The following is a 19518-nucleotide window of genomic DNA, read 5'->3' as shown; positions in this document are numbered from 1 at the left end:
AATACAAAATAGGGCTGGGGATGTAACTCAGTGGTGAGGTTGAGTGTCCCTGAGTTAAATTATTCCCCACCCTCCAAAAAAAAAAAGAAGCCAAGGCTTACACCAATCAGGAATAAGTTTGGGCTATTCTCCAACATTTCAGACTTTAATTGCTTTCTACCATCATCCATGGCTCATGGGTAATATACTTAGATTGATGAAATATACTTTTTCCTTTAATTTAATGGAACATATCCAATTTGCTAGATGACATGGTAAGTGGCATACTATTATTACTAGAAAGGATTATTTACTATACAAAGACATTCTCTTTTTTAAAAAAATGTTTTTAGTTGTAGGTGGACACATGCCTTTATTTTTATTTATTTACCTTTATGTGGTGCTGAGGATCGAACCCAGTGCCTCACCCGTGCTAGGTGAGCATTCTATCACTGAGCCAGAACCCCAGCACCCCCGACATTCTCATGTTTGAAAATAAAAAGATGAGAAATTATTGTAAATATTAATCTTCACATGTTTAGCTTTGACATATTTGCATTCCATACATAATTTGAGCATGACAGCAGTCTGTAGGGATGATCAACTCAGAAGATTTTTCTAAAGAGCTGACTCATGACAAAGTAAGCAACTGCTGCTTTGGACTTGACCTACTTTTGGAAGAATAAGTTATATAATTCCATGTTTCATGTATGATTATTTCATTCCCTACAGGTCAAGCATGGATTCATCACCCATCTTGCACTCATTCAGTCAACCACCCATTTTCATCCATTCCTTAGTTTATTTCTTTGGTGATTCATTCATCTGCTCAACAAGTATTTACAGAGTGCTACTGAGTTCCTGGAGCTGGGTTAGCTGTTGGGTCGCAACAGTGACTAAGACAGGCCTTTCCTTTAAGGCGCTCAATCTAGTAGGGTAAACAAATGTACCTATGGTAGACCATACAATTTATTGCAATGCAATAAATGTAACAATGGAAGTTTATACAAAATATAAAGACACTAGGCTAGGAATTCTTTAATTTTATATGTGAAAAGTTGACAAAACTGCGACTGAACTGGCTTTTGAAAGGTAGGAACTGGAGTGCCCAGTCTGTAACAGGGGAATTGGCTCCCGGACAAGGGAAGAGTACATGGTCAGACTGGGAGGCATAAAATATCACGGAGTTTTGGAACAAAAGACATCTGAGACTGCTAGAATATACAGAAATCCTAATTTCTCCACTTTTCATAGTGTAGATAAAATTTGGTGTTTTGAAATCTGATATTAATTTTATTCTTTAACATTCCCCAAATAATCCTGGTCCTACAGCCCATCTGACAATTCTTTACCTGCCTTAGAATGTAACTGGTTTAGCACAAGAACTTTTCTGTCCAGCTGCTATCTTTCTTCTCTCCCAGACCATTTTCAAAAACCCCTCCTAAGTTATCCTCTAGCATGAAGCCACTATGCTCATGCTAATCACCAACCTGATCACCAACAGGCAGAGATGGCAAAAGGGAGTTCTGGGCTGTACCAGGTGTTTGTCGTATTCATCTAACAGCTAACTCATTCCTGAGTTCTTCAGAAAAGATGAATGGCTATTTTAGGCAAGCAATCTGGGCAGCAGCAGGGAAATTTATCTGATGTATTTTCTGTGGAGAAGTTAGTAATCATTTATGGTAGAATCTAGTTCTGTCCTTTATAGACTCACTGGTTTATTTTATTTAATGGAAGAGATTACATACACCACAGACTCATTGAATCTTTCAGACTTGGAAGTCAGTCATCATATCAGCCTCCAGCCTGATTATTAATTGTCAAAAGTTTCTGATACACTGCAAATCAGGCAAACTTAGTGTCATGGGGAGGGGCTTAATGTAAGCTTATTAAGACACAAATATGTGAGAAATTCACTTCAAAGGATAGGAACAGTGTCATCTGTAATCTTTCTCTAATAATTATTACTAAACAGTTTTATTCACTAATTTCTGAGAACTCTTACCAGACCCTTTTTAGTGTGAGATGGGGGTGGATGTGGGGAGGTGAGAAAGAAAACCTTATTAAAGGATTGTGGATGCCAGACCAGGGACTGCATGCTTTCCCAAGAGGCAGATTTTCAGATGGAGCCGGAGGTGGAGGGAGGAGAAAGCCTGCAACTCTGAAAGTAAGTATTGCCATTCTCATCGACACACAGGGCCACTGGCTTAAGAGGTTACATACTTTGTCGGGATACCAGAGGGCTGTTTTTGCTACTGTACCACACTCAAAAAATCAGCCAAAAGAGGCAGAATAGCAAATGGTTTAGAGTGGGAGCTCTATAATGAACTGGCACGGACTCACGGCCCACCTCTGATAGACGTAGGAACTTAGTCTTTCTAGGCCTCAGTTTCATCATCTGAAAAAAAATGGAGATGATCTATCTACACAGGGTTGTTATAGGGATTCAATGAGATAGTGCATGTTCACTGCAAGTGAAGCACCTGGAAGGTAGTGAGTGCTCAACAAATGTTAGTGCTATTATTTTCTAAAGAGAGACTCACACAGGTGTGCAATATGCCCTTTGGCCTAAGGAGAGGAAGACAGAACTGGAGGCCAAGGTCTCAGGCTTGAGTCCCCAGTCTGGCACCTACTCCATTGTGTCATTGTGAAAATACGGGGTAAAATTGGGAGTTCATAACCCACTTGAGTCAAATTGTGAAATATGATGTATTAAGAACTATGTAATGTTTTGAACGACCAACAATAAAAAGAAAAAAAAAAAAAAAAGAAAATACCGAATCAGGATTAAGGTGACATACACCAGGGTAAAATAGTTCCTATGGTTCAGACAAAACTTTTGTTCCCTTTAGTATGATGAAAGGAAAAAAAAATGGGATTATTTTCATAATTGTTTTTTTTACAGAGTGCTTTCAACTAATTTCCTTTTTAATAATGCTTTGAGAATTTAGTGAACTCAATTAGCTAACTTGGCTTTTTTGGTGGGTGGTGGTGGTGGTGAGGAAGGAAACTTGGAGATAAAATTCACTTCATAGATGACGTGTATCTAGGCTGATACCTGACACACTGAGCCACAAATGCCATTATAGGGACTTTGCCCTAAGTTACTCTATGATGTGGATTATATACTATTTTATTATTGATGTTGTTTCAAGCTAAAAGCCTTTTTCTTCCTTTTTATCTTAATTACAATAATATTTATAACTACCATTTACTGAATGCTCATTGTAAGCTCTGTGCACTATGCTACATGCTTGATAGTATTTTATTCAGTTCTCACAGTATAATTATCATTCCCATTTTATTTGTTAAAAATCAAGGCTCAGTAACATTAAGTAACTTGGCTAAGGTTGCACATAGCTTGGTAAGTGATACAATCCATATCTCTCTGCTTCCAAAATCTGTCAATAATACTGCCAGTTTCATTGTACAGGATAAGTAAACATTTTGCCATTTATTTCCAACCACTAACTTTTACTTGGAAAAGAACACACATAATATGCATCTTACCTTTTCCCAAGCACAACTGCTCCCGGGTCTTGAGATTTGGCTTCAAGCTCCTGAACTTCATCTACTAAGGTTTTAAAAGCCGTCCTCTTGATACTGGGGCAGGAGGGGAAAGGTAAAAGGATTTGCATGGAAATGCTTATGCGACCATAAAACTAGTGTCTAGTTTATTACCAGGCTGTTGATAAGTACAAAAGTAACTGGAGTACAAAATGTTTCATCAAAATTTTAAAAATTAGAGTAAAACTGTGCATTAATTATAGGAATAATCTTAAATAAATAGTTTAGATTTATAATATTAAAACTCCTAGAGTTATTAAACACCATGATATTAACTTCAATAATACTTTTTTAAATGGGAAGAGATAATATTTTAAAATTATAACCCTTGAGAAAAATTTTTGTTTTTTCCATTCTCTATCATATATATATATGTGTGTGTGTGTGTGTGTGTGTGTGTGTGTGTGTGTGTGTGTGTGTGTTGAGAATCAGACAAGCAAAAACTTTCTTTTCATAATTATTAAAAAAAATTGTATTTGGAGACAATAAGTTTTCCCTCTCTCTATTTACAGTTTTTGGCTGATTTCTAAATAATACTTCCTAATGTAATTTTCTCCAATTCGATCAATTCACTTCTTCATAATATTAAAGTAACTGCTTCTCATTTGATCTTCTAAGCTAATTTTTTAGTGCCTAAATCATGCTTTCTTCTTTATTTAAAATTAATATCACTAGTTCACAATTTGCAAACTACATGCTTGAATTGATGTCTCCATCAGAGAAATGTGAGGGTCAATATGCACCTGTGTTTCCATGTGTAGAACCAGGTGTTAATACTTACACCTTGTACACCACGTCCAGAAGCAAAGATGCCACAGGAATAAATAGCAAGCCCGTCCAAAAGACTCCCGAACTGAACAGCATGGCTGCCTGCGTCAATCAATCATCAGAAACAATAATACTTCAAAAACCAAGAAAAACATTGTTCATGTTCAGTTCTTATTATGACTTCAGTCAAATAATTTTAAGGATATAATTCTGTAACTGTAACTGAGAGTTCAAACTTGTGAAAACATTTGGAATTTAAAGCTGCATGTGTTAAAACATTCATTTACCACATCTTTTCCCCTGCTCTCAAGCAGCTAATAGAACAGTGTTTATGTACCAAATATTTTCATATTTTTAAAAGAAAGTTTTATTATTGTGGTCAGTATATGGAGTGATAAACCTTGATCTTTTACAACTTAGAATATCAACATCAATTTTTTGGAGCAAATTTAAAATACATTCTGGATTAAATTATAATAATATAACAGGCAAAATGAATCTCACACTAAATTTACTAATTCTTACAAATGAAAATCAACTCTACTTTTGTATCAAATTAAAAGAGATTAAACATCTGGATAAATCATTACTATGAAAATCACACTTTGATTAGTTTTTGGCTATTAGGAATAATCTGAGTTTTTGTTCAATGATTTATATAACTTGTATTAGTGTATATCAATTATGCTCAAGTCAAACAAATATCTAGTGTGTAAAATCCAAATACAAGTATATTAAAATATCTTTAATAATTCCATTTTATTTAAATCTCACATTGCCATATCAAAGCCTTTCAGGTTGTAATGTAATTAGATTATACAGAGCTTAAAAGAAATAGTGTTGCACAATAAAACCTAAGGAAATATTTTGGTTTTATTTCTTTGAGTCTATTTGTTTATCAAGAATAAATTTGGAGTACCTATTTAAATTCGTAAGTGTATTGTTATAATTCCATTAAAAAGTAATCAACTAACACATGCACATTCACATCCTGCTATAAATCACACAGGAAATTTCTTTTTCATTTTTTACCAGATATGGCTGAGGAATTAAAAATGACCTAGCTTAATCCTTCTATGCAGTTTCACAATTACACATAAATAATCTAAATTAATCAATCCTTATCAAATATAAAGACAATTAATTTAAAATTGATATTTCAGATTACTTATTCATTTTGACTCTCAACTAAGGACCAGAAACTGCTTAAATTTTTTTCTGTACTAATACATGTTCATTGATAGAGACCCTCAGTTCAAACACGCTAAGGTTTTTTTTTTTTTTGCTATATAGGACTGAAGAACTCTGAGCACATTTAAAATAAAAACACGCCACTACAAAAAATTTCAGAAAATAAAAATTTGCCATGGGGGTTGCACAGAATAGTATCCATAAGCTAAACAACAATAAGGTAAAAAATATTCACATAAAAGTCACTTTATTTAATAAGCAAGACATGATCCTGGACATGTTTGCTGACATCCTCAATAGTGAAAACCAACAATAACTATGTAATAGGAAATGTCTATCAAGTCAGTGGTTTTGTTTAGATTGAAGGAAGTTTTCTAGTGAGGTTAATGGCTGTAAAAAAAAAAATAACCCCCACATTTCTTTTCCTTCTGGGGTGGGGGAAAGGTAAGATCAGATGTAACCAAAAATACCACATTTACTTGGCTTACTTTTAATATATTTTAATGTGGGGGGCAAGAGAAGAAAGATTTATTCTTGCCTTCACCACCTTGCATTAAATGTCTGCTGGCGGAAAAGGCGAAAGTGGTGGACAGACTCGGGGCTGCTAATTCTGACTATTGTGATGCTAACTATGAATGGAGGGGCAACTGGCGCCCACTATTCAGTCCACCAGCCTTTGGCTTTACAAATGAACGACATGAATTGAGGGGAGAAAAGTTTTTCTGCGTCATATCTGAAAGCCTGTCAGATTTTTTTTTTTCTTTTGCAGAGTTAATCCAAACCTAAAAGATTTAAAGCCGACATTCGCATTTAAGACAGAGAGTCTCTTTGTATTTTTTGGATGACGAGGAGGGGGGTGAAAAATAAAATCCCACAGAGGTATTTCCTTCCTTTCTGTACAAGAAAGCTCCCCCTCGCTCCGTAGAAACCAGTTTTGTTTCTAACTTTCCTCATCTCCCCACTCACAGGCAGGTCAGCTGGGAAAAGAAGACAATGGGGGTAACAGGAGCAGCCTGTTCGGAGCTGGACTCAGGCTCCCTCCGAGAGCAGTCTGCAAACCCCCCCCCCCCCCGAATGTGGGAGATTGGTGGGCCGTGCCAAGTGGCCCCCAGCACCCCTCCTGGAGACCCTGTGAAATTTGCCACAAAAGTGGCCCCGAGGGGGCTTGAGAAGGGATCAGCTTGGGGTGGGTGGGGGCACAAAGCTGGTAAACAGGAGGGCATGGGCCCTGCATGGGGAACAAGCAACTGCTTGTCTCTGCAGAGGACGCTGGCTCTAAATCGGACCACAAGGGCTTCAAAAATAAACCAATGCCGACTGAAAACGCAACTGCAGCAGAGAAATTGTTCTGAAATTTCCATGTGAACGTGTAGGGAAAGAATGGGGAAATATGAGCTTATTGTACATTGGGTCAAGCCTGGGGCATGGAGAGGTAAGAGGGTCTTACCTTCCCACCCACAAGGCAGTGATCCATTATTGCTGGCACCTACATTTCCAACCTGAGAGGGAAACTTCACTTTCCTTGTGCCCAAGTTCATTCTTTTAGGAGACAAGAGTTCATCCTGCCACCTACTTACCACCTTTAGAACATGGTCCTGGCCTACCTCTCCTTTTTCACCAGAAAGCTCAGGGGGGTGTGCTGTCTCTTACTCTTGGATAATGACAGATGACTTTTCATAAAAGAAGGCCCTTTGGAGAAGCTAAGATTATATCCACGGACCCCATCAAGAGCAGGTCCAGTGATAAGCAGCTTTAGAAATGGTCCTGGTTCCACCCCTCCCAGCTATCAGATGGGGGAAGCTACTTCTCAACCTTAGCCTCAGTCTCCTCAGCTATTAAGTGATTGCAAGAATCAAACTCAAGAGTAACCAATAATGTGGCCGCTTTTTAAATATTGATTATTAACCAATTTCCCTTTCTTCATTAATTTTCATATTTCTTTCGACACTCATCTCTTGTTCTTTTTAGTGGTCTGTCCAATGAGTGTCAAGGAAGGAAATATTTTATCTCAATATCAAATTAAGTGTAAGTTTATAAATTTCATAGTTTACACAGCAATATCATTACATATGCTGACTCATCTAATATTTCAAAATGTAATACTGAAATACAGGTCAAAGTAACTGATCACTGATAAAGTGCCATTCATCTCAATTTGTTGATTTAGGAAATGGAGATAGGTTGTTTTTTTTTTTTAAATAGAAATTATTACTAACTGCACAGGCAAAATATATTACGCTGGGAAAATTATTCAGAAAACAGTGCTGCCAAACTTGGTTTGTTATTTTTAGAGGAGAGTGCAGGAAGTGAAATTAATATAAATTTTAAAGGCATCAAGAGTTAATGAAAGCAGTAACGACACTAAAAACAATAAAAACAACAATCAAAAAAAGTGTCTGGCTTTCTAAGATTAAAAATGAAGAAGGAAAAACACAACAACCCCACAAAGGGAACTGGTTTACCAAAAAATGTAAAACTTCCATATGTTCACAAAGAACTTAAAGGAGTGGTAAAAATAGATAAAATTCTGTGTTAATATCTCTGATCATAAAAATAACCAACTTTTCTTTATAAGAATAGATGAGATCCCAAGAGATTGGCAGAAGACCTGGAAAGTATTCACTGAAGTAGCAGCAAGCAATTAATAACATAGTGCTGGGCCTCTCTGGGCATAAAACAGCACCAAATTACATCAGATTTTAAAAACTCACTACCACCGTTGGAAGGGGGTGAGATTGGGTAATGGTGGAACAAATAGATCTGTACAATTTATCTTATCACCAGCCATATATTAGCTTTTGAAAAAGGCATTTGACAATGTGTATCCATGTCACAACCTTTCATTCCTGCTAATTTGATAATTCAGTTTCTGAACTATGTGTTGAAGTCAGGCACTGCTTTTGCTTGTAGGTTAATATCTCATGAAACTGTTCCGTGGTCACTAGTCTTGAAAGCATTCCTCCCTGCAGAAGGGCTCATGTCCCGAGGTTTAGTAAAGATGTAAAGAAACTGCAGCAGCAGTCTGTGGGAGAGTCAAGTGCAGAGTAATTTAGGTCAGTCTTCTAGAAGCCACAGGAAAGAACCCCATGGAACGATATTTTCTGGGGTGCAGTGGGCTTTACCGGATGGCATGCACGTGACAGGAGAGCTCTCTAAGCCCCTCCCTCTCTGTTCAGGGAGGCCTGGAATGGAAACTGGGAGAAGGGGCGATTCTCAGCGTGTTTGGGACTGAGTTGGATGAGGGACTCTTACTTCTTGGAGGCCACATGGACCATAATGTCCACTACCCTGTTGCTGTAGCCAAATTCATTGTCACACCAGGATACGAGCTTGATAAAGTGGTCATTGAGGGCAATGCTGGCCCCAGCATCTAGGGTAGAGGGGTTGGTGTGTCACTGTTAAAGTTGGAGGAGACAACTTCATCCCTGGTGTAACCCAGAAAGACTTTGAGGGGGCCCTCTGATGCCTGCTTCACTAGCTTCTTGAAGTCATCACCTCTGATATCTTTCTTTAGGTGGAAGGTCAGATCCACTACTGACACTTTGGGGGTGGGCACACAGAAGGCCATGCCAGTAGGCTCCCCATTCAGTTCAGGGATGACTTTGCCCACAGCCTTGGCAGAGCCAGCAGATGCAGAGATGATGCTCTGGCAACTCTATCTGCATCATGCCAATTTTCCAGAGGTGGCCATCATTGGTCTTCTGGGGGGGCAGTGTGGCATAGATTGTGATCATGGGTTCTTCCATGATGCCAAAGTTGTCATAGATGACCCTGGCCAGGAGGATAAGTTCCCTGTACTTGGGGTAGAGTACAAAATTCTTGATATGACTTGTAGACTTCTCCTATCTGACTTCTCTAGCCCTCCCAGTCCTATCTCCCAAGCTGGTCCCCATCTCTAGTTATACACCATGTTTTTCAGTTCCTGGAAGGTGGTGGTGCTCGCTCTCACTTGGAGCCTTGTATCTGTGACTCCTACTTGCCCTTTAATTTGCACATAAGTGATCATATCCTCCCTGGACTAGGTTAGCTGACCCTACTTTGGGATTTGCAGTATGTGGGCATCTATGGCTCATTTTTGAGTCGTTCCTTTGTTTTCCTGTTAGACTATACTTTCGGTCAGAGGAAGATATATATCTTGATTAAGTCTAACCACCCAAGTACTTAACCACCAAGCAGATGTTCAATAAATAACTGTTGGATAAATAAGTTCTTACAACCTAGTGTTTGGAGGAATTAGGTAAAAATCACCAGACCTCAGGGACTCCATTCTGGAGATATGGTAATTATGTCTACTTAGTTTTCTGGTGTGTTGGCATGAAGTTTTTTTCGGGGGGAGTTACAGCTAGATATTTGTGAGTTCTGGAGAGAACGAGGGGAAGAGATTGATTCAGCCCCCTAAACACCCTATTCCAATAGAGATTGTCTTTTTTCTTAAAAAAAAAAAAAAAAGGTTGAGTGACATGCACTAAAAGTTAAGTATGTTAAACTACCTCCCCACATCCCTGCCAAGTCTGAATCAACAGAAATATTTTGTTGAGTCCAAGGAAAGTATGATACTTAGAATATAGCTCTTTCTGGGGGTGGGAGTGGGAAAGAGATGTAGAATTGGCAGGAAGAGAAGGGAGGTCTTGTACCAGTATTACTGAAGATGGTTTATTAACTACATGACATGAATATTTTCACCATGTAAAATAAAAAGGAGCAGAACACAAAACCCCAGTTTTCCTCATCTTGGCAAATGCAAACTGTATCCTTCCAACTGCTTGGGCCAAAAAAACAGAAGTTATCCTTGTTTCCTCCTTTCTCTCAAGCTGTATATTCAATCCAATGGCAGATCTTATCTGTACTACTTCAAAAACTGACTTCTCTAGCCTTCCCAGTCCTATCTCCCGAATGTTCAGGGTCGCACTATTCACCATCACCCAAAGGTGGAAACAATACCAACAGATGAAAGGAAAAGCCACAACGTGGACATACATGCATGGAAAGATAGGGAGTGTTCAAAGGAAGGGAACTGATGGGTGCTACCATCTGGGTAAGCCTTGAGGACACTGCACTAAGTGAAGTTGGCTACTCACAGAAGGACAAACACTATGATTCCACTTACATGCAGCAACTGGAAGAGTCATGTTCAGAGAGAAAAGGCAGAATGGCCAGGGGCTGGGAAAGGGAGGAAGGAGATTGTTTAATGAAGGTGGGGTCAGTGGGAAGATTAAAAAATAACTGGAGATGGATGGCACACTCACCCCCCACCAAAACAGAATCTATCCACTCCTTGCCCTTCCACCCTGGCTTGAACTGCTGCCATCCCCCCTGGATCAAAGCAGTGAACTTATACATGGTCCCTTCCCTTTTCTCCAGCCTGTACCCTCTATTCTCAACAGAACACCCAGAGTAGTCATTTAAATAATCAGATGATGACTCTGCTCAACCCTCCAGGGACCCAGAGGAAGAAGGAATCTCTACAAATGCTTTCTGGTTGGAGCCCTATCTCTGAATCCCCATCTCTCAGCCTCTTGGCTACTCCTTTACTCCCTCACAAGAGGCCACTCAGGTTCCCGCAGGGTTTCAGGATTTATCTATCTTCCATCTGGGATTCTCTTCCTCCAGAGAGCCACAGATCTACTCATGAATCATCAGGTTTTAGCTCAAAGGTCATCTTTGGAGTAAGAGCCTTCGTGACCACCCCACTTAAAAGAGCACCCCTCCTGCCCCAGAGACCCTGCCCTCCTCCCTGTCTGTCATCCTTACCCAGGGCTGTGCAGCCTGCCCTATCCTAAATGGTGCTTGTTTTTCTTTTCAAACTTATAAGCTCCAAGGTACAGCTTGTCTTTCTTGTTCACAGTTGCATCGCTAGCAACTAGAATAGTGCTTTATGTATATTTGTTGAATGAATAAGTTGCTCAAAGACAGGTACACAAATTAAGGACAGGAAAAGGTGAGACTAATGTTAACAGTGATTATCTTTGGGTAGTACGTCTGCTATTTTTTTCTCCTTTTCCATTTCCTCTATTTTCTGATATTTATTCAATGATTCTAAGTTACTCACATTATTGAGAACCTTTTTCCTTTGAATTTTATTTAAGAAGTCATCAATTTTCACTGATAGAAAAAGCATTCAAAATAGTTATAATAAAGCCATCACTATCAGTCAGACCCTAATTTCTTTTCTGCATTGTTTTCCTAGAAATATTATGAGATTTTTTTTTTTTAAATTTCCTCCCAAATGGTTAACTGGGAAGAAACAACGATTAAGGAATGATCCTCCTATTCAGAGAATGGTCTGTTTATTTATTTAACTCATTTTTTTACATTTCTTCATTTTCACTACATTTTCTAGTTTTCTTCCCACTAGCCATACATGTGTCTGGCTAACGTTTCTCTTTGTTGGTCCTGTGAATGGAAACTTTCATTTTTCTTTGTGCAGTAGAGCTACTTTATCTTTAGAGATTTAGAGCTTTTTCAAGGGAGTGAACAAGTTAAGAGAAAACTCGACAAGCAAGTCGTTATGTGTTTCTTAGGATCTGGTTACACAATAATCAAATCAGATCCAAAAGGTTCACTCTTCTTTCTGGCTGTGACTCCTCTAACCCATCCTGGTAGAGCAACTGTTAGAGAAGGCTTGTATTGTACTGTGATCCCCAAACCCACAACTCCCACGCCTCCCTCTCTTTTAAAACCACCTCCTACACCACGAGATCAGCTCATTTCTCTTGTCCCCTCCTGTGTTTCCCTTAATCCTTCTGATTTCCTCAGGAAGCACCTTCTTCGTGAAATCATCATTAATAACAAAAACAACAAAGACCCTTCAGTGCTCAACTTCAAATTTGTAGGTGTTGCTTCTTTTCATACAAACTTTCTGGATCTTTCAAACAAGTGGCAGCTCTTCCCTCTTGGCAGCTCCCCCAGGCTTTGCCTAGGCTCTAGGAGCGGGATATTTCCATGGAAGAGGACAACTCTGTGCTGCCGTGTCCCAGTTTCAGCCCGTCCCATCCCATCCCACCTCAGTCACCCACAGGGCCTTTTCTCCTGGGGTCCCTTCTTTCCTATCATTCCATCTCAGTGGACTGAAAAGAGCTGGTTCACTGAACCCAAGATATAAATATAATCTTTCATACCTTGAAAGCTGAAATCCACAAATTTAATATCTATATTTTTATGGCAAAATATAAATTTTATGAATATTAGCGTGCCCTTTCCTGGCAACGCTACTGCCAATGTATGGGAACTTTACATCAGCTCATCAGAACCAACTCTGCTTTTAGACACAGAAAAGCTATGTTATTTGGATTTAAACCTGTATTTCTGAAAACATCTTTGTGTTCTGGGTCTGCAAAACACCATGGTGTGACATTGCAAAGGTCTCTAAGTGATCTGACCCTTTCCTAGAGGCTGATCCTTTCTGAATTCATTGTGGTACAGGGCATAGATTAAACTCACTGGGGCAGGGCTCAGTGAAGAATTTGCCACTTTCCACTTTAACCTGAGACAAATACTCTTGGGTAGTCTGTCTGAAACCTTCCTGAGAAAACTTAAAGACAGAATAAAGCAAATGCCAATTCTATGTTATGGTGTCCATCACTGAGAAATGTCTTTAATACCTTGTTTTAGCTGAAAAGAATTCTTGCAAATTTTTGACGTCATATGATACATATTCATGTCAAAACTTAAGTGTTTTTTTGTGTGTGTTTGTGTGTGTCTGTGTGACTAACTTACCACTAACATGTATTTATCATTTCCTTTGACTCAAATCTTATTCTATGGCTTCTGGTACTCTCTGGAATACTGTCTATTCCATAATAAAAAACTATCTACTGTGGCTTGAAGTTACAATATTCATGATATTCAGGTACCCTTCTAATCCACCAACACCCAGCATAAGCCCTGACACATAGGCACTCCATAAATCTCAGTTGGATTGAGCTGAATTGGCTCTTGTATAAGATGAATTATTACTTTCTCCATAAAAATAGTCAGGGCAGAACACCCAAAAAAATAACTAAGGATAAGGGTGTTTCGGATAAACCCCAATATGTTTGTAATTATTTCCAGCAGCTCTTGATTACTCAGAGACAGAGAAATCCTTGGCTGGGGTTATCCCAAACAAACAAACAAAAATCTTAGAAAATATGCAAATTAGATGCCAGCACACAGCCTTTATGTGTTTCTTTCCTGTGGAAGTTTCTGGGGTGATGGTGAGGGGCTGGATGGGGTCAGTGCCTAGTGGGCTCAGAACCAATGTTCAAGTCTGCTGTAGGATGCAAGAGGGGCCACCTCTGCACCCCGTCTGGCAAAGGGAGTGAAGACAAGGACAGTGACTAAGAGAGATGTTTTCAGGAGAAAGTAAGAGTCAGCTGGGATCTAGATCAATCAGAAGTTAATTTTTCCCCCCAAAGTAAAATTTCACTACATATAAATGTATACTTGAGAACAATATGCAAAAGAAAATAGTGTTTCTAAAAACACATCAAGAATGCTAGGAAATGTGTGGTTCTGAAATGTTTTCTAGGAATATAATTCCCAGAATAGTAAAAATAATTAAGAACAGAATTTGTTGCTTTATTTTAATCTTCTTTATTGTGCTATTTAAACAACTTAAAAGTAACATAAAAATGAGGGCAGAATTAGTAACAACATACTTTTATTATGAGAAATACAATTTCAAAAATGTCATGACGTATATTGTATAGGAAAGGGTACTTTATCTCCTTGCTCAATATTTTTACTTGTTACATCATTTTTATAGGTTTTCATAATTTTGTGATGGTTCTGTAGTCTTATTTTTTTTTAAATAATCCCATAAAGCATCACTTGTTTGTTTACGAGTAATTCAATCTGGAAAACAAAATGACCTATATTTCAAGACTAAGTAAAATGATTTTTAAAAAACTCAAAACGTGTTAGGCATGGTGGTGCACGCCTGTCATCCCAGCAGCTCCCGAGGCTGAGGCAGGAGGATCTAGAGTTCAAAGCCAACCTCACTAAAAGTAAGGCATTAAGCAACTCAGTAAGACCCTATCTCTAAATAAAATATAAAACAGTGCTGGGGATGTGGTTCAATGGTCAAGTGCTCCTGAGTTCAATCCCTAGGACCCACTTCCCTCCCCAAAAAAACTAAAAAAAAAAAAAACCCCAAAACTTCAAAAGACTCTTACCCATATATAAAAGCTGATGTATGGCTTATGTAAAAGTTACTGACTTCTATAGCTAAGACTATCAGCTATGCTTCCTCTCTGTCTTCTTAAGAAGCAACTCCATCCTTTGACTGGATACCCTTTTGCCAAAGACTACACTCCTTTGCTGTGGCCATGTGATCAGCTTTTGGCTAATGAGCCCTAAGTGGAAATGTAGAGGCAACATCTAGAAAGCGTCTTAATGAGAAAGGAGTGATTTTTCTTCTCTCTCTCGTTGGCTGGACTATGGGTAAAATGACTAGGCTAGAGGAAGTAGGCTAAGGTTGTTAGTTCAGTAAGACAGAAGAAATCTGGCCTCTGATGACTGAGTGGTTGCCACATCAGTCCTGGAATTCCTGTCCCTTGCCTGACTTCTTTTTTTTTAATATTTATTTTTTAGTTATAGGTGAATACAATATCTTTATTTATTTATTTTTATGAGATGCTGAGGATTGAGCGAAGGACCTCACACACGCTAGGCCAACGCTCTACCTCTGAGCCACAACCCCAGCCCCTCTTACCTGACTTCTTTTTTTAAAAAAAAATTTTGTGGTTGTAGATGAACATAATACCCTTATTTCATTTATTTTTATATGGTGCTGAGGATCGAACCCAGTGCCTCACACGTGCTCGGCAAGTGCTCTGCCACCGAGCTACAGCAACAGCACTTACCTGACTTCTTTGTCTTGTTTAAGACACACATTGAAAAATATAACCCAAAATGACTGGCTTTGGATAACACTAGTGCTACAGTATGAATATTGTGTCCCCAAAGGCCCACGTGTCAGAGGCTTGATCCCCAAGATGCCACTATCGGGAGGTGGCAGAACCTTTAAGAGGCAGGGACTAGTGGAAGGTCTACAAGTCCTAAGGGGACAGTGGAACCCAGCCTCCTCCTTGCTCCCTTGCTTACGATGTGATTTTACTCTGCCATGTGTTCCTGCCATGATGCACGGCCTCACCAGAGGCTCAAAGCATAAGAGGCAATCAATCATGGAGCAGAACCTCCCCGCTGAGAAACCAAGATAAACCTTTTCTTTTAATAACTTAATTCTCTCAGTCAGGTATTTGATTATAGTAATGGAAAGCAGACTAACAACATGCTACAAAACTGCAGAGATGGCTCAGAATAAAGCATCATTAGGCTCCTCACTGATGATTCTTTTACCTTAACTACACCATGGAGCCCAAGAATTGTCTCATAATGAGCTTTCTTGGAACAGATGGCACAGTGACATTCAGAGTTTCTTTTGTGAGACTTCTTGATGGAATCCCTGGCATGTAATTCAAATACAAATGATCGTGTCCTCATAAGCTAGACTGCTGGCCTGGAGGGGTGACCTGCCCTCTGCCCCCTCCCTGGCTCACCTCATAGTGCTCTTTCCAGCCCTCTCAGTCTAGCCATACTGGTCTGGTCTTTGAAAGGAAAGGCTCACTCCTGCTTCAGAGCACAGGCACCTGCTGCTCCTCAAGCCTGAAATACTCCTCTCCATGCAACAGATATCCCCACGTCCCCTGAGCTTCTGTCCCTGCTACAAGAAGACCTCCCGGGAGCACTTAGTATAAGCCCTGTCCTTGGCCACATCACCTCATTTTCCTCCTATCACTTTTTTTTTAATACAGTGCTTACTCTTTCATCATTTGATCATTTATTAACGAGTTTAGTGACTGCTTCTCCTTCCTGTCCCCTGGTCCTCTCACTCTGAATGGCAATGGGGATCCTGCTGAATTAGCCTGGTACCTAGGAGTAGTGCCTGGCCATGATGGAGACTTCATACTTCTGGGATGAATGAATGGGAGAATGAGTTGACCCTAGAGGCCAACGGCTGAAGCTCTGCCACGCTAAGCAAGCAGGCTTCCTCCTCTTCTCACATCTTGCCCTCCACTAGGGTGTCGGGGTACAACTACAGCCCCTTGCACACATCAGTGTTTCTTCATCAGCAATGAGATCCCCAAGGACAAGGACCAATTCTGCTCATCTCTGCATCCTTCAGTGCCTATCACAGAGCCTGGCACACATTAGACACTCAACATACATCTGCTGTATGTTGTAGGAAAAGATGCCGTGGCTACAAAAAGCAATTCTAGTTCTCATGATGACTCTAAAGAAAGCGGTGATTTTAAATTGCATGTGAATGTCCTGAATCACTATTACATTTGTCATACCTCAGTCTTGCTTTCTCAGCATTTCTAGATTTTTTTTTTTTTTTTTTTGGCTTGGAAGTGGCCATCAGCCTGCGCGGCCTGAAGAAGTGTGGAGATTCACCTGTCTGAGTTGCTGTCAAGGGCACGGGGACTGTGCCCAGTGGCATGTTTTACTGGATGGGCTCCCAATTGCTGGCTCATTGAAGAACATCTGAGAGAGTTTAGGATAGCTGTTCCCTCCAGGCCACTTGGTGAATGCAGTGACCTTGGATAAAATGTCATTGTGTCATAATACTGCCCCACCCCAGCAACAAGGCTGGTCTTATGACCAATAAATTATTATAGGCGTTGTAGGTAATTAAAAACTGATAGATGAGTAAGGACTATTTTAACAAGGAAATTCCTCATCTGAAAAGTGATTTATCATGCTGCACAAAACGGGCAACAGCACAATTTGGGAAAATCGCATCACTACTGTAGTTTATTAATACCTTTCCTATGAGGGTGACACCAAAGAGCCCAACAAAGATTTTTATTGGTTTTCAGAGAGACTTTACAAACCTCAATCAAGAGATCTGAAATTCTGTAAAACACATGCTCGTTCCTTAACTTCAATTTCCTTCAGTAGTTTTATAGATCCCTTAGGCCAGGGAGAGCAGAAACAGATGGCGCTTGGGAGGACTTTACGGTGTGTGTCTGCGATGCCACAATAAATTTAAAAGTTTTGCTGATACTGAGCTTCTGGTATTAATCCTGATATGAAATGATCCTTGATATGGCTTGTTTTTAAATTTCTTATTCTGGCTTAATAATTATATTGGCTAAAAGATTTTTTCTCCTGGAAATTCAGAAAACACCCAGGATCATCACTGAGACAAGTCGGACAAGCAGGCCAGCATGTGTTTATATAACATAGCGCTTTTCCCCAGGGCCTACCTTGCCCCATAAATTGTCGTACTGGTGTGAAAAAATACAAGCCTGAACAAAAAGTTCTCTCTTAAATCACAACCATATTTGTGAGAGGACAGGAAGACAGCGGCATATTTAAAGTCACGGCCGGGCTTAGCACACTGTTTTCTCTTTATGTTCCTCGTCCCAATTGTCTACCTTTGGAGGATCCGCTTTCCACGACCGATGTCACAATTCCTTTTTGACATCGTGTGGTACGCACATACTTGTCAATATCTATCACTTGAATCATGATCACGGGCAGAGACGCAGATTTACTGTCAACGGAGACAGTGCAAAGCTCCAAGAAGGAATGTTTCGCAAATGGGAACACCCTGCCCACCAACAGAGAGCAAGCCATGCTGGCAGAGGCCAGTCAGTGAAGCCCCCACTGCGCCCTGAGGTATCTGGGGAGTAGCTTTCTGGCAACTTCAGGCGAGGAGAATGAGCTGAAGTAATGGGAAAAGGAGCCGTTTGGTGGTGTGAGAAGAAACTTCATCCGTGGGAGAGGCAGCCAAGGGCAGCTGAAGATGGAAACATTACATGGAGACAGCACACTGGCGGACCGGATTGGAAATAAGGACTCTGATTGCTGGTGTTGACACTAACAGGGTGTTAATCCTTTAAGGCAGATGAGGGTGGGCAAAAGCCATCGTGGAGGGAAAAGGAGATGTGAGAGAAGAAAGGCAAAAGCAACAGATGTCCATGTGCATGGTGGTGAAGGGGACAGATGCTCCCTGGGTTCAAATGGCAGCTCAGATACTTAGGAGCTGTGTAACCTTGATAAAGCGATTTGACCACTCTGTGGTTATGAAATGTACAACAGGATCCACCCCAAAGTGTTGCTGTGAACAGTAAATGAGTGACTATATGAAAAAATGTTTCTGTCCCCTGCACTTGGCACCCTGAGATAGCAGATTGGCCAGCATGCCTTCTCTCATGATGTGGAATGACTGAATTTTTTATTGCATAGGCTTTAAAAAAAAATCAGACGGGAATTATTGATGTGAATATTTCTATTAAGAAGAGGTAAAAAGTGGGGATATGAAGTGAGAAGGGATTTCTATAACTGGAATTGAGAGAGTGAGGTGGGTACTGATGAAGGAAGGGTATGTTTTAAAGAGATGGGACCATTTCTACCTCTGACTAACTCAGGGAAACTGATCAGGGCCCTGGGTAAGCTGAGCAATAGTAGATCAGATGGAAGCAGATCAGCAGGAAGACGGTTGCAATATGAAAAGAAAGAGTTCTCACCTGGGAATAACAGAGAGCAACGAGCCCCATAGAGAAGGTATTGAATTCCTCAGGATATTAGAGGAAAATCCCACTGGGATTTGAAAAGAAAGTTCTGGGTTGAAAGTTCTGGGTCACTGGCTATTTCTCTGCTTACCACAAAGGTTTCCAATGTGGATTTAACTAAAGTGAGGCATGCCTGGCATTCAGCATGTTGACAGGCGAGCATAGTGGGTGCATAATAAATGCTGGTTTCTTTCCTTCCCCCTCTTACTGAGCAAGGGTTTTCTTTCAAGTCATTGCAAGAAATTGCTTTGTCTTCAGAAAGGAGCTGCAAAGATGAACCAAGAATACAAACTGGAAATGACTATAAAATCCTGATCTGTGAGTCTCTATCAAGCTGAATTTGGAAGCATGAGACTTGTACTTGTAAGTTGCCTGATTTGTACAGTTTGCACCCTGAGATCCTGTTAATTAGAGCAAAGCAGTCTGCACCTTTGTACCATTCCAGATG

The 19518-nt window shown here is 39.9% G+C and overlaps 1 protein-coding gene and 1 pseudogene across 2 annotated transcripts in view; both read right to left on the bottom strand.

Annotated features, from left to right (window-relative positions):
- The window catches only part of Atp8a1 (ATPase phospholipid transporting 8A1), a 214804-nt gene that overhangs the window by 9961 nt on the left and 185325 nt on the right, over positions 1 to 19518 (bottom strand). For both annotated transcript variants that reach the window (XM_026386651.2, XM_077803452.1), the window contains 2 exons: positions 4328 to 4416; positions 3490 to 3582 (listed from right to left, as the gene is read on the bottom strand). In XM_026386651.2, coding sequence (XP_026242436.1) covers positions 3490 to 3582; positions 4328 to 4416 — 182 coding nt within the window. The remainder of the gene's footprint in view (positions 1 to 3489; positions 3583 to 4327; positions 4417 to 19518) is intronic.
- On the bottom strand, positions 8754 to 18132 carry LOC113181370 (glyceraldehyde-3-phosphate dehydrogenase pseudogene; annotated as a pseudogene).

The sequence above is a fragment of the Urocitellus parryii genome, chromosome 10 (assembly GCF_045843805.1).
Source record: "Urocitellus parryii isolate mUroPar1 chromosome 10, mUroPar1.hap1, whole genome shotgun sequence".
Taxonomy (NCBI): Eukaryota; Metazoa; Chordata; class Mammalia; order Rodentia; family Sciuridae; genus Urocitellus; species Urocitellus parryii.
The sequence above is the reverse complement of the archived record's forward strand: the minus strand, read 5'-3'. Positions and strand labels throughout refer to the sequence as shown.